The 23,631-nt window shown below is 39.5% G+C and overlaps 1 protein-coding gene across 1 annotated transcript in view; it reads right to left on the reverse strand.

Annotated features, from left to right (window-relative positions):
- The window catches only part of CLASP1 (cytoplasmic linker associated protein 1), a 172,979-nt gene that overhangs the window by 25,098 nt on the left and 124,250 nt on the right, over positions 1–23,631 (reverse strand). Inside the window, exons 27-34 of the mRNA XM_050340577.1 lie at positions 23,553–23,616; positions 22,377–22,379; positions 21,977–22,140; positions 20,973–21,051; positions 19,858–20,001; positions 7,680–7,823; positions 6,376–6,482; positions 1,317–1,433 (exon numbers count right to left, since the gene is read on the reverse strand). Of these exons, the coding sequence (XP_050196534.1) occupies positions 1,317–1,433; positions 6,376–6,482; positions 7,680–7,823; positions 19,858–20,001; positions 20,973–21,051; positions 21,977–22,140; positions 22,377–22,379; positions 23,553–23,616 (822 nt within the window). The remainder of the gene's footprint in view (positions 1–1,316; positions 1,434–6,375; positions 6,483–7,679; positions 7,824–19,857; positions 20,002–20,972; positions 21,052–21,976; positions 22,141–22,376; positions 22,380–23,552; positions 23,617–23,631) is intronic.

Here is a 23,631-nt window from a genome sequence, read left to right on the forward strand (position 1 = left end):
TGTTTACGGATGTCACAACATTATTTTCCATCTTCTGCTGCACAAAATCAATGCAGCTGTCTACAAGTTTATCAAGATACAATTTGGCAGTTTTCCAGTCTGGCATGAAATACATTTTACTTCCATAAACTGTTATTCTGTTTTCAATCCAAACTGTGTGTAAGTAATCCACAGTTTAGTGTCTTCAAGCAGTACACAGTAACTCACTTCCTTGCACTTTCAGGCTCTGGGCTGGAATATATGCCAAATAATTCCAAAACTTGATGTCAGATAATAAAAGGCAGAAAAAACTTTCTCAACTAGTTTTACTCCAAAATTCAACATGGATCTCCTCCACATATATCTTAGTCTCCTAGAAGACTCAGAACATTAATTTAAAATTTTAATTCGGCAGGTACTCACAGAGGTATCAACTATTGTATTCTATTTTCTCTCTCACATGTCAGAGGTTCTCAAATTTTAAGCCCTCAAAGAAAAATTTCTTTGCTTTTCCTTCAACAGTTTTTCATTAGGAACTTCCTGTTTCAAGGAAAAACTATATATTAGTCCTTCCTCAGGTAACAGGTATATTTAAGTCAGGAGAAACCGCATTTATAGATACTCTGTTGTCAAGGTATAAACTTTAAAAAAGTCAAGGAATTTTCAGAGAGGTCTGACAAATTAAATTTGTATTGAGAAAGTTTTTTTGATTAAAATCAGTATACTGCTTTAGTCCAGTAAACTGATCCAAGATCTGTATGCAGATTGGAAAAAAAAGTGAGGGCACAGGAAAAGGAACAAATGTCAAAATTAGAGATTGATAACCTCTAAATTTTGTAGTAAGAACAATTTCAAATTCAATACTACAAATTTCCAATATGTTCCACAGTCACACTATGCAAGCAGCTGTTAAAATGATAAAGCTTTGATGTGAAGTCACTCCTGAGCTCTATCTGCCATTTAAAAATACTCATGTGCACAGTGTAGCCAAATTGAAAGATCCTGCCCATCGTATCATAATCCAACCAGTGCCTGCCAAAAGTGCTCAGCAACTGTGTTCTGTGTTGGAAACCAACTGTGAAGCACCTCCCTGCCACCTTCCTGAATGGGTGTAAGAGTCTGAAAAAATCCACTTTTCTTTTTTCACCTCTTACATGCTGCATCTTCCCCAAGCAGCGAGCAAGCAGCTACCCATCACCTCCGCTCTCTGAAAGCTGTCATCATCTCTTTTCAAACCAAAGCCTCTGGAAGTCCCACATTTGAACAGATCCCACAGTGTGAAAGGTAAATAATACTGTGACACCTCAGACAAGTTGGTTTAACAGGTAGCTTGTTACCTGGGAGAGTAAGAGCGTCTGAAAGTCTTGTGGGAAGGAGCAGTGGGGATGGAGTTAGGCTGAGAAAGGGGAGGGGGGTGCTTCGACAGCCCATCTGCACTCCAACCCCAGAGCCGACTGCCGTGATCAGAGGAGAAACAAAAGAGAGAAAAAACAGAGAAAGGAGAGGGAGGAAAAACAAAAAAAGAAACTATAATCTGAGTGGCTTAGTGCTGTCATGCTGCCTTGGAGAGAGAAAAAAAATTAATAGAAACAAAATTAAACAAGAATACTCCGTTGAGCCTCACAAGCCATTGTTTTGGCCTTTATTATTCATTTCCATTTTTATTCCTAACATAATGATATGATTCACAAAAAACCAGTCCCTGCTTGTACTAACCAGTAGATTTTACAAATGGATATAGTCTCTATAAACAACTCTAATAATGTTCTACATAACCAATTCCTGACCACGCATCTGTATTCAAACTCTAAGCAGGTGTTTCTAAGCAAAAGGATTTCCCTGGAAGAAAGGAAAATTGGAGTTTATTTTTTTATCAGACACCTGAAGGTACCTTATGAAGTTTGTCTCCTGGTGCTTCTATGAGAGCCTGCAATCAGGCCCTAAATAATCAGCAAATCTTTAGAGGGCTTTAGATCTGATCCTATTTCATCAGATCCAAACTCAACCCAAATATGCAGCAAGTGAAAGTCAGTCTAGAGTATAATCATATCATGTAAATTGGGGACTTAGCTCATGTCCCAGCAGACAAAACTGGAAAGACTGGGTAAAACCAGTCTCTGAGTTGATTCAGATATCTTCTTAAACTTCCACAAGCCTCTCTGGGTTATTGTTTGATGTGGTGCCTTTGGGTCAAGGCATCCATCCCTGTGTCAATTTGTCTAACCTCTGCTTTTGTTCTGCTCTGTTTATGGTACATGGATTTTCAAAATCACCTTCTAAATGAAAATATAGATGCTTGAGCTGATGGAGTATTCACGACACTACTTTGTTTCTATTACACAGCACAGTGTCTTGCAATGTTGTATTTTTATATACGCAAGGGAAAGATATTGTAAGATCAGAAGTGGCAAACAAGTCAAGAATTGCTCCAGTGCAAACAGCAGCAGAATTGAAAATTCCTCTGAAGAGTAGTGTCAAGAAATTTACTCCTTAAATAGCAACCAAAACCCATAACTATTGCATGCCACTATTATTATGGAAATACCCCAGACTCCCAGACTGTTGATCAGAAGTCTCACAGCTCAGGTCTCACCTACCTGCAAACAGGCCCCCAAACAATGCAGGTTTGTCCTTATTGTATAAAGTGGGTGGCTTGATTTTAATTCTGTTTCCATGCCTTGACTTGCTAAACATAATATTGAAAGTATCAAATTTTATTTTTAATGGTATTTTCTGTTATCAGTGAAAAAGCAACCACGTAAACTTACATAGCCAAATAAAATCATTAGCCTTTTATTTGATGCATTTCCTCTAGAGATCTTTGAAGACTAAATAGATTTGGGGTTTTTTTGGTGTTTTTTTGTTTGTTTTTAATAACCAGAACTACACAGGTTTCTAGACTAATAATAATGGCAGAAACCACATGGCAAATGTATTCATTTGATATTCCTTCAAATATTCCTACAGAACTCTAGGTGAAATTTCCCAACCTGAATGTAACACTTGAGTTTACAGACATTCATTCACCATTCAGAACAGTACTCTCACACCAAAGGACTTCACAACTTAGTGTTTTCCTTTTTGTCATACAGCATCATTTATTAAATCTCAGATGGTTTATGTCCAGCACCACCTCAAGTCATTCATCTGTGAATTGCCTAGGAAGCATTCTTTTCTCTCAGTCTGAAGTCTGGGGTTTTTTTCCTATTATTTTCAGTCTTCCCAAGTACCCTTCCCTGCTTTTCTTCTCCTCAGAAAGCACCTCTTTCTTCCATAACTCCTCTCACAAAAACTAAAACTGCCAAGGGAAAAAAAAAAAAGGCAGGTACAAATGCAGAAGTAACTCACAGATGTAGCGGAAGTGTTATAGTGATCATGAAGCAGAACTGGAGGGAGGAAAGGCAGGCAGGAGAAAGGACTCTGTCCAAGGCCCTGAAGGCATATTACCCTCTGAAGACACTAACATCAGGGCATACTTAGCAGATGTTATCACCTGAATAGGCAAATTAGCTGTTTGCAGAGTTCAGTTCAACCAAAACATTCAAAATCTATCCAAAGAGCCCAATACACCTCAAAAAAATCAGTCATCTGGAATACATGCATAATACAGTTAGTTTGTATCAATAAAGCCCTGATGATTAATACTGGGAATATTGTTCACAAACCATTAGTAAAATGGGAGAGCAGTTATGCTTAGTAGCTTTTTTGTACTCCTACAGGAGGACCCAAACATCCTTTCTACATATATCTTAGCCCCAAAGACAGGTAAGTCTCTAGATAAGACTTTAATCTGTGCATCAAGAAAAAAAAAAATCAAAGGAAAGTATAACCTTCAAAACCGAAGCTGTCATTAAGAACTGGAGGTAATCCTTCCACTGACTGCACTCAGGCTGCCTGTACAAGACATAGGCAGGGACAAGGTAAGCAGGGCCAGCACATGGAGCACCCCAGGAAGCAACAGGCATACACAACCTCACTACAAACCTTTGGCAATGGGCCACATGAAAATGGAAAGCCAAGCCTAGTTTTGGACGAGGGCTACACAAAGAAACTGGGAATCTTTATCCTCTTACAATGCTGTCGGAATGACCTGGGTGTGTTTATGTTTCAAGTTTGTAGAGAGAAAAGTGACATTTTACCCCACTGATGAATAGTAAATGACAGGCATTTGTAATGGGAACAAGCCACTGCAGCAGCTATACCAAAAAATGCTATACTACAGTGTACCCTATTTCCCTTAATCTGTCAGCATATCTTCCAAAGCCTGTTTCCTAAAAGAAGGACAACCAGAGCTAATTCTCTCTTGTAAGCCAGGATCGTGGTCAAACTGTGCTACATAAGACATTTTCAAGAAGGATGCAGTCCACAGAGCATCAGAAGGTACTGCCCCTGATTTGCAGCACTTGCTGCCATTTTTACAAACGGTAAAAATCTGCAGCTCTTGTTACTCCTCAGAGGTTGCTCACCAAAAAAGCAGAACTTCTCCCCTCAATATTTTAAAGGGCTTTTACAGCAGCTTCCTCCTTCACCTGTCATTGAAGAGTAACTTAAACATCAGTCTTGAATAACTAAATCCAGCAAGGAAGCAGGACACACTTCTTGAAAAGACACCTAAATTTTTGATTCAACATCTCCAAGAACTCAACAGAACACTGCAGGAATAATTGCTTTCTAAAGAAAATTCCCAGTTCACTGCATCCATGGCAGTTTTGGTCTTGACTTAATGTCAAAATGCTCTGGAATTACATGCCCTCTCTATTCCTTGAGAATAAATGACAAAGGCTAAAAAACCCTCCACTTCCTAAACCCGAAATGCTAGAAAACAACACCAACAATCTGCACTGAATGCTTTAATCAATATTTTCATATCAAGAGGTGAGAAGAATGCAAAGACTAATTGAAAAGCAGTGAGTGAAGTGGTAAAACACAGTTGTGTCCCAATGGCAAAACCCAAAAAGCATGGCAAATGATTGTGGAATTATAAAATAAGTGCCACATACAAACATGGCTAACAAAGCCACAATGTAACCACAAGGAGACACATCTCAGTTAATAATTTCCCATGACAGAAATCAGCAGGGCAACAATGCTCAAACTAGTTAAAAAGGAAGCAACATAGTCGAAAACCATTCCCTTGAAACTCTACCACTTTATTTCTTCATGAAACCTTTGTGGAAAAACTCATAATAGGCAACTTGACTTTTGCTTGCAAACTCTTCTTTTAGTTCTGGATTACAGCATATTTAGGGGTCACAAAGATGTATTTAGATATACAAAATTTTCTAAGAAAACCCCATGTGCTCCTATGCTGCTGGAATTAGCTACTCATTAAAGGCTAAAGGCCTGTACTTTTCCTGACACATAGAAACTCACCCACATGTCTAAGCATCCCTCCAGAGTTTTGCAAGTCACAACCAGGGCAGATCAAAATATTTCAGTGTAAATTACTATACTGGACTGAGAACTGAAGTCCTCACCCAACATGTTTCCTTCTGTCTCTTCCAAGACAAAAGCAAGCAACCTCCCATGGAGAGGGCAGGCAGATAAGAGCAGCAGCTTTTAAGCTTTCCTAGCATGAATCAGCTTGTCCAGATAACAACTTAATACTTTTCTCCAATATTTCTACACTCCCAGAACATACTGTTTAAATTGTCATCTCCTCTGCTCTAAGTTTTTGTGGTGCAAAATATCTACATTCCCAAAATCCAAGAGTCCATTCTGGCTCAATAAAAGATTTTGGACCAATATAATCTAGGGTAGCATCTGCAGCTTCAGCAAAACAAGTGGCAGCAACAGACCACTGCCCAAAAGATCAGGCCACTACTCTGCTGGTGAGCAGCCAAGTGAGCAGTTTGAGGGCTATTCAGCACTGAAACGCAGTCACCACCTCTGCTTGTCCTGCATCCTCACAAAGAATAAGAGGGGAACAGGAGATGCAGTAATTCTCTCAGCAGCACAAGCACTGTATTACAGTCAGAGGAATTACTGATCACAAGTGCACACCTGAAAAATAGACACAGTGTGAAACCCCTGACCTGAAATTCAGTCTATCTTTTGCGATACAGGCAACCTCAACAAGATTTTATTTCTAATGCTGCCATTTAATATTACTTTCATTGACCCCACAAATGTACTTCTGGAGAAGGCCTAGTTATGAAAGAAAATTAGTATTATAAGAAAAGACATTGAGATTACACAGATAACATGAGGTCTGGAATACTGAAGTCAGTCACCAACCATGTACTATCATGTTCAAGCCATGTTTCTTTGGAGCAACCTACTGTAACCTTTTCTATCTTGTTTTTGCTTTCAAAGTGAGTCATATTCTGCAAATGCACGCTCGGTGTTGAAATCCTTTAATATTTTGCAAGTGGTTTAATTAGCCTGCCACATTACCTTGGAGACAGTCCACCATGGGAACAGTTGGTAGGTGAAGTTAAGGGGCTGGTTCTGCTGCTGGAGTGCCGGGAAGGAGTCCGACCAAGGGTATTGCTGGGGGAACCCTGACACAGAGGAGGGAAGACAAGGATTAGCAACATGTTGCAATGCACAGGCAGGAGTACAACAACAGGTCCAAACGCTGCCTTTGTTTGCTCTAGACAAGCTCAGTGCAGTGTTTATTTTGCCTCTTGACCTAAAAAAACTGCAGCCATGGTTCATGTAGTCATTAATATTTTCCTGAAGGCTACCACTCTGAGGATAAAGGAAATATATGTGCATTTCTCTACAATCCACAGTACCTGAAATTTTAACTACACAACGTGTAGAGCCTGAAAATATTGCCAGAGGAATGGTTCGTCAATCCAGCAGGCTATCCAGCTTCTCCGAAACGATTTGCCAGGCTCCAAAATATGCAGACCATTATCCTGGCAATTTAACATTTTAATTACACAGCTATTTTCCACATTGTCTGAAGCACTCTGATTATGCTTGTTACGAGCATAAGTAAGCAGTCTAACTTATCATTTTTCCACTGGCCTGCACAATCATTTATACCACAGCAAAGCGAGTAGAAATTGCTCTCAATTCTGACACTCTTCACACAAAAAGTACTAGAGAATCCAGACCATCTGCCTGGAAGCCTAATGCTGCAGTTCTAGCTTACACAGAGGTCTACTTTTCCTTACTGAAGTGCAAAGATAGGGAAGGAGTGCTCTGGGAGGGGAAAGAAACTTCTTACTTAAATTCTCTACTAACATATTCCTTCAGAAAAATAAAAATATGTAAGAGCTTAATTGTAAAGCAAAACGTGAGGTAAAAGGCATAGACTGAGATGACCTTGTAGGTCATGTTAGAGGTCCTGCAAGCTTCTTCATAGACAATACATCTGTTATTAAACTGATTTCAATAATAGTCAAAAGCTCAGAAAATCTGTGGTATCATGATCTGTTTTAGTCAAAAGTCATTACTGGCAGGATTTTCAAAAGCACCACTAACTTGAAAGCACAAACCCTACCAATTTGAATGCACTTCTCAGTCCTTTTTTAATCTCTTCTGGTTGTGACTATATTAAATTTTAAAATAACTGAGTTTCTTATTTTAATGGTCCCTATAAAAGTAACATCAAACAAAAGCCTCTGTTGCCATATTGCTTCAAGACAACAGTTACAGATAATTCAAACTACTGAACATCTGCAACAGCTTATCAATGAGCTGCTGCCTTTGGGGCTCTGCTGTTTGCAAGGACAAGGGCTTCTCACCACACTGGTGTTACTGGAGTTCTTGAGGTGGTTGTGCAGGAGCTTGGTAGCACCATCCTGGAATGTTTTTGGCAAGGCACCAAGTAACATGGTAAACTCAGGAGTGTTCAATTCAAAGAGAGAAATCAGGACTATTTGTGCTGCCTGAAACGAAGAAGAAAGAAGAGACCATCAGTTTTTTTTCTTTGAAAAGAACATGCATTCTGTCAGTAATGATCCTTACAGAAGCAGGATGTGTGTTTCATTCAAGATCAAGACTTCTATACCAGACAAATTCTTGAAATGTTCTCTGTGATGTATCATAAGGTATTAGTAAAACCTACAGTCAATTTTTCAGTTCTTAGAGTTTACAATATATTTTTGCATTTATTTCATTAATTTCTTAGATGTGAAATGTACATCTATTCACAGCTAATGAGAAACTCTTACCTGTCCAGCACATACTTCAATTGAACAAGTTACTGCAAAAACTTACTGAAAACAAATAAAACCAGAAACTCAGGTGAGTATGAAGGATCTAGGACTGCAATTTGTCATTTCCATGCTTTTTATTTAAGTGCGAATGGGACTACTTCTCTTTCCAACCAATCTCTCTGCTTCCTAAGGATCTGACAAAGTTTGTTTCATCAGACCATTCTCTTCTCCTTGCAAGTCTCAAACCACTGAGGTTGTTTCAGCAACAGAAGACTCCATCTGAAGTGGAAGATCTACTAAGATGGCAAGAGCCACCGTTCTCTCAACCATGGACAGGCTAAACCCCACCAGATTTCCTAAATTTAATAAGCAAAACCAGGGTACCACTGAAACAATTGAGAATTTTACCATTAATTTTATTAGACAGGGTTTGCTTTATCTGCCTCACAGAAATGCTGCCAGAACAGGATCTCCACTAATCCATTAGCAAACATACAGCTCTGCATATCCTGAACTAAGACAATGGAATCAAATGGGAATGGAAGCGGAATAAATCACAGTGTGCATTTCTGCAAGAGTAATTAACATCACATGTTCCTAACTAGACTTCCCCAGCAGCATCCAACCTGGGTGGATTGCACCAATTCTTTTCTTCCCCCCACCCCATGCCTTTACTTAGAAAGTATACAAAAATACAAGCACTGATTAAAAGAACAATAAAAATGAAGAAACGATGAAGGACCTCTGGTAGTGGCTTGGGCTCACAAAGTAAGCAGCAAAAACTACACATGCTCTTATTTTGGAACAGCATACCAGCATCCACATAGGCTTAGGAAGAGCCAACACTTGTGTTTGACCCTTCCAGGAACTTTCTAAAACCTCCTAAAAATAAAGAAGAACTTTGAAGAGGGTATAAATGTAATTCCCTGCTGTGGGCATAAATGTGCATCATTGTTCTCATCAATTTAAAGGAGTTTTTAATAAGTAATGTGCTTATAACGTTGCAATAATTAAGTGTATCTACAGTTCCCTGTGGAGCAGAATTCTTTAACAGACGATGAACTTGGGTACACAAGAACCCTTTCAGAGTGGAGGGGAATCAAAGTACCTCATTGTTTCAGTGTGCAAACTGCAATTCAGGCTATACTGTTCCTTCTGCTATCAGCAGCAACTAACACAGCTTTGCATATAAAAACATTTTCCATCCATGAAAGTTTGGTAAGTATCATCCTTTTCGTATGGCCAACAAAGAAACCAAGGCACAGAACACTCAATGGGCTTCCAAGGACTGCAGCAAAGAACAGGTCTTCAGACTTCATTCCAGATGGATCATGCTGCCTCCTGACAAAACTCTCACTGACTTGAACAGAAACACAATATGATATTCACTCCATACTAAAGATCTCAGGATGAAAGAAGTGGGGAGATAATTTTCCCCATGGCTTTCTTAACTCCATATCCTCCACATCCTCCTCTGATCTGAAGTTTTGGGCAACTCTGCCATGAAGCCTGCCTGGTATCCAAAAAGGATGTGTATTTCTGTCCATTTTGATCCAAGAACTTTTAAGTTCTCACCAGCATATTTTCTGTAATAAAAATATTACTGCAAACAAGAGATCTCGGAACAACGAACAGCGTGTTGAACTGAATGCAAAGTGACAAGTCATGCCAAAGCACATTCCCGTTGTGAATAGCATGCGTATCCTTGGTTAGCAGTGGGCATGCAGATCCTCTGTGTCAGAACAAGCAGGTCTCACATTCATTGAGATAAAAAAACAAAATAAATAATATAAAGAAATAAATAAAACCCACAAACATCCCTCCTCCCCCAAGAAAAATCCATAAAAACTGATCATCAAGCTTCCCAGATTGAGAGATTGCTCAGACTAGAATATCTGGAGAGATCAACTGATATGTCAGGGGCTGCCCAAGGTGGGAAATGATTTCAGATACCTTTGTCCACATACCTCCCACTGATGGGTTAGAAATGAAGTCCATCCTTGGAGATCTCCTAAGTAAACAGGTGCAAGAGCACACGCGCTCTATGATGGGACATTCTGGAGGTACCTTTCTTGTATGCCAGAGATGTTCAAGATGCATCTCACAGATCTGAGCAAAACCTTCACCAAAGCTCCACCAGGGAGTTTATGATCCTGTGGCTTCACTTTGAAGCACAGAGTTACCTAACTGGGACAGTTTAATCCTAACACACAAACAATAATAGCACTATCCTGCAGGAGTAACTGAGAAAAGTTTCAGATATCACCAGTCACTTCAATTTTGTTCCACTTTTGTGTTTTGGCTTTAATAAAACCAGAACTGTGCTCACCCTCCCTCTTGGCACAAAATACAGCTTGCATTTAGGAGTGTCTGCCAGTATTCTGCGTACCCAGTGTGCTTCAGCAGCTTTGCTGTCGCCTGCAAATAGTCCCTGGGCTTTAAATGAAGTGCTGAACAGCAGCTCCCAATGCTCACAATCTTCTGTGGCCTCAAAGAGAGCAGACTTAGAGTCTATGCTTTTTGACATAAAGCCAAGCACTTCTACATCCTGGGAGCGGTGCTCCAGTAACAGTCTCAAAGCATCACTGGAGTTACATGGGTGAACCCTGTCTGTGTTCTTTCTAAATAGTCCTCACCTATCCAACTGCACTTACAGGTTTATTTCAGGCAAAAGCCATTATTTGAAAGTGCAGGCATAAATTCCTACTTAATATTTAACAGAAAAAGGTCTTGGTCCCTGCTACCATAAGATCAACACTGTTACTACTGGCCTCAAAAGCTGGAAGGCACATCCTAGCTTGAAATCACATTTATAACACGTTTCAAGTTTCATTACTGCAATACTTCCCAATTCCAATACAGTAAATTTTATTTCAGTAATGAAGAGCATCAGGAGCAGCATTTCTGAATCTGTTTCAATAGTTAGATCTGGCACACTTGATAATCCTCTAAGTTTCGTTTATTTAGCATACATTTATCTAATCAAAGGACATATTTTACAGATAATGTTTCTGAGAGTTTTAAATCTGTGGATTTTCAGCTTGTGAAATATTTCCATAATCTCTGAATCACTGGTCATCTTCTGAAAATCTTGTTTTATTAGAATTCTGATGGAGTTGATATATTTAACAAGCAATAAAAAACTTATTTCTGTACATTATACAAACATTCTCCATGCAACACTCATGCTTGATGATATGTAGTCTGAATAAAGAGTAATATCTGAATTTTCCCTTGCCTTTGTGTCCCTGTACCATTAGTAGGGAACACTAATCCATCTCCTTTCAGTGACATATAACGTAGACCCTACAGATTATGTAATCTTAATGAAGCCATTCTCTGCTGGCTTGAGCTGGAGAAACTCCAGTGACTTCAGAGCCTGACTGTGCTAGAGAGGGGGTCTGGCTCTGTGTCAGGCTCTTCAATCATTTGCGAAGGATTGCTTATGTAACTTCATTATTTTCCTTATCACAATGCAGGGAGGGATAGAGTTCCACAAGCCCGTAGCAGCTCCCAGAGTTCCACACTTAGGTCAGTACAATTCATGTTGTCCAACAGTGTCGGCTGCTAAAGGGACACACAAATGCTTTAGCAACACTTTTTTTTTTTAGTTTCACCTGGACAGTGGATGATAGCCAGATTTGTCAAAATATGTAACCCTTGCAACTTGGTTGAATTATAATAAAGTCTTTTTGAAATGGTTAGGGCTTATTAAGCAAAAAGTTCAAGGGTAACTGGAAAAATCCAATGATTTTAGAAAGGAAATGTGGTCAGTGACCTAAGGTTAATACAAGTGCCTTATGATTGCTGCTGCTGGTCCAGTGAACCAAGCAGAAAAAGCAGCTGCCTGAGCTATGAAATTTCCAAGTTACTCAAACATCTGTTGCCAATGGGTTCCCAACACTGGCAGTCCCATAAAAGGAGAGGACTTCGTACCCTGATCCTTTATGAGAACCACAACAAAAGAGCAAAGCACACCAAAGCCAAAAATTACTTCAGACAGACACACTTTTTTCAGGCTTCCAGTCCAGGTCTCTTTACACAGCTAGACAGTTGAGTTGAGACTCCAAACACAATTAGTGTGATTAGTGCACAAGGTTTTCAGTCTACCTGTTTACATTTCTCTTCCAAGTTTCCTTCACCAGGCCCTGAGGAGGCTGTAGTTGTCCTAGCTGGCAAATCCTCACCCACCCAACTATGCATCGTCTGGGTTTGACAAACAGGAAAGTTGATATTATTTAAAGAAAACACAGATTTCAACCCAATCATCTAAACAGTACACATTATCTTTTTGCAGAAGGGTTTTAGTCAGTTTCTTGCTCAATTTCAAGTAACAAAAAGCATTATTTGATATCATCAGGAGAGCATTCCTTTCAGCAGAGGGCAGCACTGGCTCAAAATTAAATTCAGCCACAATTTTCAGGCTTACAGATCATCCCTTAGTTCTCCTATAAGGCTTTGCTTTGGCAACTTCCTGGTGGCCTCCATAACCACCCAAAAACCTCCACTGAGGTGCAGAGCCCATGGAGTGCTGAACTGAGGTGGCACTTGCATCTGGCCAGCCAGGAGTAGGGGAACAGGTGCCTCCCTGCACCTACCCTTGCAGACATCTTTAAGTTCAGAAGAAGAAACAGTCAAAAACTTATAAACTCCTGTCTCCAGTCTGGGCATCGGTCAAATGGACCAACACTGCCTACATATGCCTTATATCATGTGATCTGCCTGGGGAAGATCCTCATTAACATCACTTTTGATGAACACAATGATATTCTGTATGCATCATACACTTCACCATCCAGGCTAAGGCAAATGTGGTTTTTAATACCTTAAGGTACACTGGAACAGAGAGGCTTCTCTCATGTCACTTTGAATTACACTAAACTGCAGATCAAATATAGATCCACTGAGATCAGAGGCAGCACTTACACATTAGGCAGTTTGTATTAGCACACATGGGCTTCAACTCTCCAATGAGTGCAGCTGATGTTAAGTGAGTTATTCACATCAACTGAGAGTTTGCAGGCTCTAAGCAAGTGTTATTTCAGTGTACTTTCCAGCAGACAATTAAGTGTTAGCTGGCACTAAGCTAACAAACTATCTACCAAACCAAACCTCCTGCTTGTTCCTTTTTCAGGTCTAGAATCAGCTGGGCATGGACATCCATATTACTGATATGAAAATATGAAGCACAATGGCTTCAGCAGTTTATACATAATCGAAGCACGTTAGCTTGAGTACAAGTTTTTAAACACATAGTTTTCCCAAAAGATTTGTATGAGAATATGCTGTTCACATCCACGTGCTGAAAAGGAAGGATTTGTTTAACAGATTTAAATACAGAACTCATGTACAGACTAAATCCATATTGCCATTGTGTTTTACACAGCACACACTTTACACATCACGAAAGGATTTTACAAGCCAGAGATGGTTGCATTACAAGTGTCAAAGGCATCTCAGAAAAGTGACAGCAAAAACGATGCAGCACTGAATCATCACATATTGGGCTTACTGTGCCATAATGGATTACAACTCCTTATGTGTGTTGTTCTTTTATGACCTGGGCACAGGAAAGACCGTGGCAAAAATGTTCATTGTTTCCTGAGAACCAGATGTTACCCCAGAAATCAAGTGGATGAAGGCTACCCTGAGTAACTTTGTTCATTACAAAATGATGTCTGTTGCAGAAACAGGTTTCAGGATTAGAAACAGAGGTTACATTTCATTAACAACTGAGAAACTTTTATTATAAACCTGGCATGATAGAAGTCTGAATTCTGAGGCGAAAGTTCCCACATATAAGCTAAGAAAGAAAAAAAGTTACCGAAATCATATGGTTTACAATGAAAACATGCACTTTAATCTGCATAGATTTTTGAAATAACAGAGGAAGTGTGGAAGACTTACCTGTCATAGTTTAAACAGCTGCATCATGTAAACATCACCTCTAGATCTGATTTTCAAAATAGATACATCACCTATATTTATGTAGGGGTGTGCGTGTTTGCCCTAGCTCTTCTAGCAAACAGAATATGTGCTTATATTGCAAACTGCTTTCAACTCAAAGGATACTAGAAGGTTGTATAAAGTAAAGAGAATAATTTTAAAGAAATCTACCCCAGCACCACGTTTCCAAGACGCACATGATGATTTTCTGGCCACTAACACTGGGTAAAAGCCATTTCCCTCATACTGCGTACACTAAAAACATTTGGGCTCTCTCATAGCTCTGTAGCATCAAATTCAAAACAAACAGAAAATGAGGGACACTGTTTTGGAAACACAGCTAGGACACAGAGATCTTTTTTGTTTTAATAGCATTAAGTCAAGTAAACACTAAAGTCCACCAGGTGCCATTTTTTACGTACTACACTCTTCTTCCTAGCACTGACTATGTTTAAATGCCTGAAAGGAGTTCCTCTGGGCAGTTAGACTGAGTTTCATTTCTTTAGGAATATCCTTTGGCTAAAAGGCTGACCTCAGCAGTATGGACATAGTCCTATTTAAGACTCCATAAGCCTGAAATGAAATCCTAATGTCTGCTTCTCTGGTAACTTGGCTCACCATGAGATGCACAAATCTGGTGCAGGAATATTGCAAGAGTGCTAGAGAAACCTCTGACCCAGAAAGACAAGGGCCTGTGGCTGGGGAATACTAAAACAATTTGCCATTCAAAAGCATTTTTGCAAACATCCTCTTTGCCACTGCTACTGTAAGAGGCCATGACCAACAGCATTTATTGCTCAACACCAGTGAAGATAAACAATGCCATTTCAGCTCCCTAAGAGGCTTTGGGAGTGTTTTTACAGTGAAGCTTCTGTCCCAGAGTTGCTGAAATCAGCCTGATGCTAGATGGAAAATTAAAACTTCAAAAGATTTTAGAAGTCTCATGGCATCAAGTTGCAAAGGAGCCCAATTTCATTTTCTTAGAAGCGTTTATCTTGTCTATCACTGGTCCTGCTATGGATATCACAGCAATATTTTATCCAAAGTTGCTCTCAGCTTTATTGATAGACAGGATTTCCTTATCAAAGTGACAACATTAATATTTCTCAAGAAATGACCTTGAGGATTCCTAATTAAAGTAGTAAATACATCTTCATTGCCTGCTTCAGCTTATGAAGAATTTGTGACCTGAAGCTTTTTCTCTGAAATCTTTCTCATCTTCTGGTATAATTCAGAAACAGTTTCTCAATCAGCTTTTGGGAAAAAATTTGATCCCAAATTCATTTTCTTTGGATACCCCCAGACTTCACCAGTGGTGCCAATCCAAGGAAAGCCCTTCCCCAAGGTAGTCTGAGGGGGGATGTAATCTTCATGCAAAGCACAGTAACACAAACCCTCTCCTGGGGTTTTGAATCTTTGCAATGGTTCTAGTTTCTTACCAAGTCCCACCCAACTGTCAGTATTCAAGGGTAGCTTGCAGTGACAAGTGGGACAGTCGAAAGAAAAAGTTTTCCCAGTTACATAAGGGGAAGGCAGAACGTGATGTCCATATGACACAAGGCTGCCAAAACACGTAAAAATGCCTTCAGGCTTGTAAAATAAAACCACTGTAGGAATGTTTCATCAACAGAGAAGCCAGTCCAGATATCAGACACAAAGGTAAAAATTTCTTCTGCCCTGAGATTAGTAGTCCAAATACCAATCAGGCAATACAGATCTACAGATCTTGTTATTTATCATTAAGACCAGAGCCTGGCTGATTAACAAGATGGCAGGCACTGTCAATGGCCCTTCACCTCAGAAGCCCTCATTCTCCTCCAGTCTGTACAAGCTCCTCCTAAACACTAAGCTCCTGTATGCCCTCACAGTCGATTCCACACCCTCAAATTTTGGGCACTCATGTTTAATAAAAGTTTCCATTCAGCTGAGCCTTGGACAGGAGGCTTCTGCAGGCTTTGGCCAGAGTCAAATCAAAAGCCTTATTCTAATATCCATTCTGAAACTGATGGCTCTTTTCCAAGATCAAAGTATTTTCTCATACAGAGTCCATGCCTGTCATCTAAATTCAATAAGCACTTTACCTACGTAAGGATTGCATAATAACTTTGTTGTCAGTGTGATAACGTGTTGAAGTTACTGATTTAATGTCCACAGATCAGTCATCACAGCGTTGGCAGTGCCATTGTGTTACGTTTCTGCGTGGTAATTAATTGGCCTTTGTAAAATTTAGCAATTTCCTGAGAAAATTCAGAAATAACACCCTGCTACAGAGAGGAATAAACAAAGGCAGAAGAAAGTCAAGTGCATCACACAAGGTTAGATGCTACCATAATCCAAATCAGAGCTCAGTTATCTGAAATCCTGATCTGTGCCCTGCCCAGTGATCAATTCTGCTCAGGGAAAAAGCAGTCAGTTGGCTGTATGTGTGGGAATCACCAACAGGCGCTCTCCTTGCACTGGAGCCACATCCCATCCTAGTCTCCATACAATGCTGCAGGACCTGCTCCTACCCTATGGCTTTTGTTCAGCATGGAGGGCAAATGTCTTCACCTTTCTTCCAGCACTGCTTGCAGGAAGCAAATCGTAATCTGAATGCAGGGTAAACGCCTACAAGTACTAACAATCTTTAAAACAAGACAAATATTTACCCGTAACACACTGTGGATCACCTTATTTTAAAGCTAAAGCTTGACAATTATTTTAACTGTACACAGTTCATGGCTACTATCAGCAGCTTAAATGGTTTCTGCCCCGAGAGGGAAGGGAATTACGGTATTTTGTCAGTGACACTCTTTGGTATCAACTGCTTGTTCCTCAAAGTACATCACGTTTTTCTTGTGTTAACAGAGCTTATGTTAAACTACATATGTCATTCCATGTAACAACATAAACTAGTCTGTGCACAACAGCATTTCCTTTGACTTTTTCTGATTTCACTGGCTACAAAACATGATCCGTAGTTCAAGCCAAGTGTCAGGCTGCTTAAGTGTGCTCATTAAGTGTGCTCAAGTAGTTGTACCAAAAATGCACAGAATTATTAGTAAAGCTGTATCATTCAGTTTGAAAAAAGTTTTGGACTAAATGACATTTTTGGCTCTATTTTCCTCAGTGCCTTAACGCTAGGAGGCTGGGTACCTCCATGACCACCACACATAGTAGAGCAGTAGTGGACAGATGATCACTAATAAAAGGATAAACTCAGCATTGACTGAAAATATAATCCACTTCTTGAACAGACACCTTGATTGCTACCATAGGATCAGATCTGCACAACTAACTGCCATGTGCACACAACAGCCACATACTTTGTTCACTGACAGAGATCAGCAGCATAAGTGAAACTTGTTCCAGCTGTCTCTGCTCAAAGGTAAAATCCAGACATAACAGCATGGTAGTCACACACACAAATGCTACTTGTTTTAAGATAGCATTCAGTAACTCAAACTTGGGTAAGAAGGACATGTGGAACCATATTTCTTGGGGGAAAGAGCCCCCCCTGCCTCCATGAGTAGCTGAGCACCGTCATCACTGCCCCACCAAGTCAGCCAAAGTCGTACATGTGGGACTGGACCACATCAGCCATGAGTCCTCAGTACCAAAAATAATGTGCAGGAGCTGAGCTGATTGCACTGGTAGTCTCAAGTCTTGATCCTATTCAAAAACTACCTTATTTTACACTTTTTAAAGGCCTCTTGTGGTACTTCAATCATGTCAAGATGGAACTAGTACTTTTCCCTCTCCCCAATAACCTCAGCTACCCTCTCCATTTTTAGGTCATCACAGTGTTTACAATTCATGGTCTGCTCTACATTTAGAAAACCTCAGATCTTGAAGGTCACCATAATAACCCCCACAAGGGCAGAATCTTCTGATGCTTAAATGCATCATCTTTATTCATTTCAAAAAAAGGTACTTCTTTTTTTCCCAAGTTACAGTCTGAAATAAAACAAGGGTAATTTTTTAATCATATTCTTCAGAACATTTCACCTGCCAGGGTTGGCCCTTGATAATCCAGTTCACTACTGCATAATGAATTTATTAGTCTGTTAACTACAGTCCTGACAGACATAACGGCCAATGATTGCTTATAAATCCTTTGCTGCACTGTTTCTTCTAAAGCCTGTGGTTTGTACTATGTTCTCAATAAAAGCATAATACAGCAACGGTATGATGAAATAAAGATCACCTGAGTATTCGTTTTTAGCAGCCTAAGTTAGCTTAACTGTGTAATAATTTATTTGAAAGCTACAGGCATCAAAGGTAAATCCAAGTCACATGCAGGTTTAATAAAAAGAATTTAGATTCAGTAATCTCTTGTCAAGCCCAAGGCTCTTGCCCAAGTACTGCTCAGGTGGAGTTTGCTGGAAGTTTTGCCAGAGCTCTGCAAGTCATTGAAAGAGATGGAATGACGGACACCACGCTGTGAACAACCGCTCCCCACATCCCACAGGGAACAGCCAACTCCTTCAGCAGCAGCAGATACTCCTCGCTCCACTTTGCATGCAGCAATGATGACCCCTAACGGTGCAATATTTCTCCTGAAATTGCTGAGCAGTATGCAGAGAGTTTGATTTTCGATGTGTATTTCTACCTAAAGTAATTACAGCTCCCCCTCACAGATCACCAGCAGAGGAAGCTGCTTAAGGTTTACCTGAACTCTAACAGAGAAGCTGCTGCTTTGACTGCTCAATTCTTTCTGACTTTGGACATGTGAACATTAAAATGCAAATGCATATTCCAGATCTAAGTCCAGGATTTAAAGTCCCCTTTTTTTCCTGAGGCAGATTATCTTACAGAAGCAAATTTCAGTTACACTGCTGTGAATAATCCCTGCAGAAAGTCTTCAGAAAAGAGGACAAGACATTTTTCTCTAGAACCAATCATCTCTATGTGAGCAAGCAAACAGCACACACCAAACAGCTTCTCTGAAGCCTTGTTTCAGCTATCACATAATGCAGCACATTTGATACCCAGTAATCTTTTCATTAGAATAAAATAATGTTATTATTTCCAAAGTTATAAATCATATGTTACTCTAATATTAAGCTGGCATTTTATGTGTACATAGTGTCAAATTCTCATACAATTTTTACATTCTGGAATTATTAAAGTTGGTTGGTTGGTTTGTTTGTTTTTTTAAACCCAAGTACATCTCAAAGTCTTTCACTCCTACTAGGAATAGAAGGTAATTTCAAATTGTGTTACAGATGCCAGGTACAGAAACCAAGTCTCACTTTTCTCCTGGGAGAGATGAGTATCCCTGTCTTCCCCATTTTAGCTTGCCTGACACTTGTATCTGAGCAAGATAAAGAACAAGGTAACTATTACCGAGGCCTGACCTAATTGTGTCAGTTTTTTCCAGGTAGAGATAAACACACAGCTCTTAAAAGAGAAGGGCTGAGAGCCCCTGGCAGCTAATTGATTTGTTTACTTTCTTTTAACAATATTATAACACTGAAGTTGTGCTACATTTCAGTCTACAAAGCACAGAGCCTTCACCTAAACAAACAAAAAAAAACACCTAGAGTTATTTCTAGACTGCTTAAGAAAAAGTAAATTTTAAAATTATCATCTCTTTTTGCATGGTAATAGTAGTCAAAGTCACACAGAGATTAAGTACCTACTATATATGAAGACATGCTTCAAAATTGTGTCTATAATGAGTTGACAATTTCACTTGGACAGCGAGGTATGCAAAATCAGGGGGTTTTTTTCAGTTAGAGTTTAATCACTGATTTTTTCATTACCTTTATGGCAGGTTTGTTTAGGTTTTTTCTCCTTTTTGAAGACCAATAATTACTGCATCACTTTGGCTTACCTTTCTCACATCCGAGCTCTTTGGTTCTGTTGTCCAAGTTATAATTCTAGATACAGCAAGCCTTGTCTCACTGGAGTTTCCAAAGTCTGTTGGATCCATCTGTCTTGCCAAGGACTCAATATATTTCAGGATAGCAACTTTCACCTGAGAAATGAAAAGGGGGTTTGTTGAACTCAGGGGTTGGCAAAGATGGATTTATCCCACAGTAAACAGATACCACTACAGATTGACAAGTCATGTCACACACGGCAAGGCGGGGGTGAGAGGGAAGTATTCCTGTGACGTATCTAGAACATCCCAAAGATGAAGAGCAACTTTCTACCAGGGGTGAGTTTGGTGTAGTTAGAGTCTGGAATGGAATATCAGAACTGGCTTGAAATGGTACATTTGCAAAAGCAGATCAGAACTCCACCAGGCTGTTTCCACCAGCAGCTATTGTTCCAGATGCCAAACCATAGCTTTTGGTCTCAAACCAAGTGCCTGATGCTGGAGTCTGAAAAGATCAAACATTTGGGTGATTGAAAAAATCATTTGGCATCCAATATATTTCTGTCTCTGGAAGATAAACGTATGTGACTTCCAGAATTTATGGTGTTCCTTCCTATAGCTTGAAACAGCAACCTCCTAAAAAAACAGTCTGCACAACAGTGTCCCTCAGGGAAGATTCAATGACAGAAAGCTCTTAGGGTTTTTTTTTTCCAAACCTTACACCTGCTACACCTGATCTGTGCAGCAAGTACTTGTGAAGGTGTGTTTGGGATCCCAGCTTCCCAGATGCTCAGAGTCTGGTCCCTTCTGTCCTGCACAGACAGGTTTTCTTCCCAACAAGATCAGGATGAAGAGGAATTTCATGTCTAAATTTTAAAACGTTCCAGGGTGCTTAAAACCCAACTCTTAGTGACTTGTGATGAGTTATACGGCCCTCTTCTAAAGACACTTACATTTATTAAAATGGAAAATGAGAGTGTTAATCCAAGTTGCCAATATAATTTCTGTATCATGCATGTACTTACAATTAATTACCTTCTCATGAGTTCTATGCTTTATGGTATGCCTGACATGGCAAGGTAAGACAAGCACGTTGATGCTTTAGTGAAACAGCTTTTGATACTGACCTTCAGATTTGGTGTTTGGGTCTGATCTACAATAAACCTCATCAAAATGTTAAATTGCTGATCAAATGGAAAAGAATCCCTGTCCAAAGAAAACAAAGGCAAAAATGTAATGCAAATTAAATTTTTAGGACAAAATTAGCTCAATACATTAAAGTTTACACACCAGATTTCAACACTTACTCTTTTCTTCTTCTTAATTTACCATCAACCAGAGAAACTCCAAGTCTAAGGATTAGATGATTATTAACAGAATACTGGAGAAAAGTTCTAAACCAGTATCTTTATACACTGTTACCCTACCTACTCTCTCTACACTTCTCCAGCTTTTGCCACACCATTCCTTCCTCATTTCAGACTCTGCTTTGTTCCCTTATCTCTAGAAGCAGCCTGGTTTATCTTTCCCTTGGAGTTCATACCCAGCTTTGATTTCTCTCGTCTTTTTTTTTCCTACTCTATCCTATTTTCTCCTAGATTATTACTACTTTTTTTAAAAATTATCCTATTTTCCAGAATGAGCTGAATTTTATTATAACAGTGTCGTGTGCTGGACATCCTTCAAAAAGGACATGGAGCACAGAATTGTGTGAAGATTGCAGTAGCATTCAAGGTCTGATCCTGACATGACTGTTATTTGCTGTATGAACAACACTGAAGATGCTCCAAACTTTGTGGTAAAGCCCCTTTCATATTCTGAATACTGCAAATTTTTTGTACCTGTCAGTCAAAAAAAAATTCATATCTAAATGCACACCCCTCCCAAAACTCCAAAATTAATCAGTTACATACTTTAACATTTATGCTTTAAAGTTATTTATTTAGAAGTGAGACAGGCCTTTTCAATTCAATGCTTGAAATACTGTGACATAACTTTGTTCTCCTCTATTCTGATATTCATAAAGACTGAGCCCTCAAAATTATACAGCACTGCTGGATTTTTAAAATGTTCCTGCCTTCTTGTAATCCTGAAAAAAAAATCCATAACATTTGCCATCTGAGTACTCTACCTGGTGACATCCAGAGCTTTCTGAACTTTTGCCTGCACAGACCCCAACAAATCTGCTCCCATTTTCTTTAGCAACTGGGTCAGGAGAACAAAAAGCCAGTCCTGCAAGTCATCTTTATGAATGATGATGAAATCAACCAGGGTTTCCAGAAACATGCTGAAGACCTATAAACAAAACAAGCGTCACAAAAAGAAATACAGTGCTTTAAATAAAAATAGTCAAAGGGAAGACGATTACAATCTGAGTTTCAGGATGACTTTGTTATAAACAGTTTCATGAATGAATGATTTTAGTAACTACATTGCTCTGAAAAAAAAATAATCAAACAAGACATGTCTAAAATGTGTTGTATTAAAATACCACATGAAACAAATGAAGGAAGGGGGTAGAAAACACTTACTCTCTGTAGTGAATTCCACGGCAAAGCAGGCCATGCAACAAAACAAACCACTCGTTAGCACACATAGTGATCAAGGCTGGTCGTTCAGATGCAGTTTGTCAACAGATAAAAGACACATTCATTGAAAGTTTACATTTTCTTAAAACACAATCTCTTCTCAGTTGAGTTACTTTATATACCTTATATACCTTGGATCAGACCCAGTCTCCTCAGTCATGAAAGTAATGTATGTTTATATACATTTATATGAACAAAGTTTACATGTGTTTTAACACCACAACTAATAAGTTTGTAGCAATAATTCTATAAAAGCACTGCAGGTAACAGATCACTGCTGCCAGAAAGGATGTACTTGAGTCCAGAGTGCAATAAACTCTCACCTTACTCAGAAATTGGAAATATTTTGCAAACAAATAGTTATACCTTCACTCTACACAACACATACCAAACCCTGCCTGCCCAGGTAATTTCCACCTGACCAACACTTATTAAAACTGGTTTACCAAGTGGTCTTGAAGTTCAAATATTTATACAAACTTATTCTTTCTCAAATTGTATTTAACCCAACAGCAGATGTTTTTACCCTGACATTACTGGCTGCCCTCAACAGCAAACCTCCTAAGGAGAGGGTATGAAACTCCCTCTTCCCTGCTCCCACTTACCCGTTAACAGAAGACCACTGGGTCTGAACATGCCTATGGACCCAACTTCCCCATCCTCTAGCCCACTTTTTTTCAAGAAATGTCTGTAAATTCATGTCACGCCCTTTAACTTCAAAGGTCAGTCTTATAAAGAAGGCAAAGCGCTATATTTAAGACTTGAATTGTGAGATTCTGAATAGTATCTTGGGGAGAGCCCATATTGCTCCCAGGTGTATCCAACACACAAATCCCAGTGACTGTGATTCCCATGACCCTTCACAGACCACCAGGAGACTCCCCAAGAAGTGCAGATAGAACCGAACTTCTCGCTCCAGGAGGTGACTGGTTCCTAGCAACATAAGAGAGACTGAGACACATCTCTTCCTTGTAAAACAGATGAAAATCGAGGAGATTTATAAATGCCAGTTTCCCCCAGCAGATGGCAGGGGTAGAAATACAAAACACTCCTCTTGGAACAGTGTCAATGTGCACACATAGTAATGTAAGAGCACGAGCCAAGCCTTTGGGATCTTACCTTGCTGTGAGGGTCAGCAAACATGCGAGTAAATATTTCACATAGCCTTTTTAACTCGACTCGGCTGAAACACATAAGT

This window comes from Myiozetetes cayanensis, unplaced genomic scaffold (genome assembly GCF_022539395.1).
Source record: "Myiozetetes cayanensis isolate MyiCay16 unplaced genomic scaffold, myiCay2020 scf9, whole genome shotgun sequence".
Classification (NCBI taxonomy): Eukaryota; Metazoa; Chordata; class Aves; order Passeriformes; family Tyrannidae; genus Myiozetetes; species Myiozetetes cayanensis.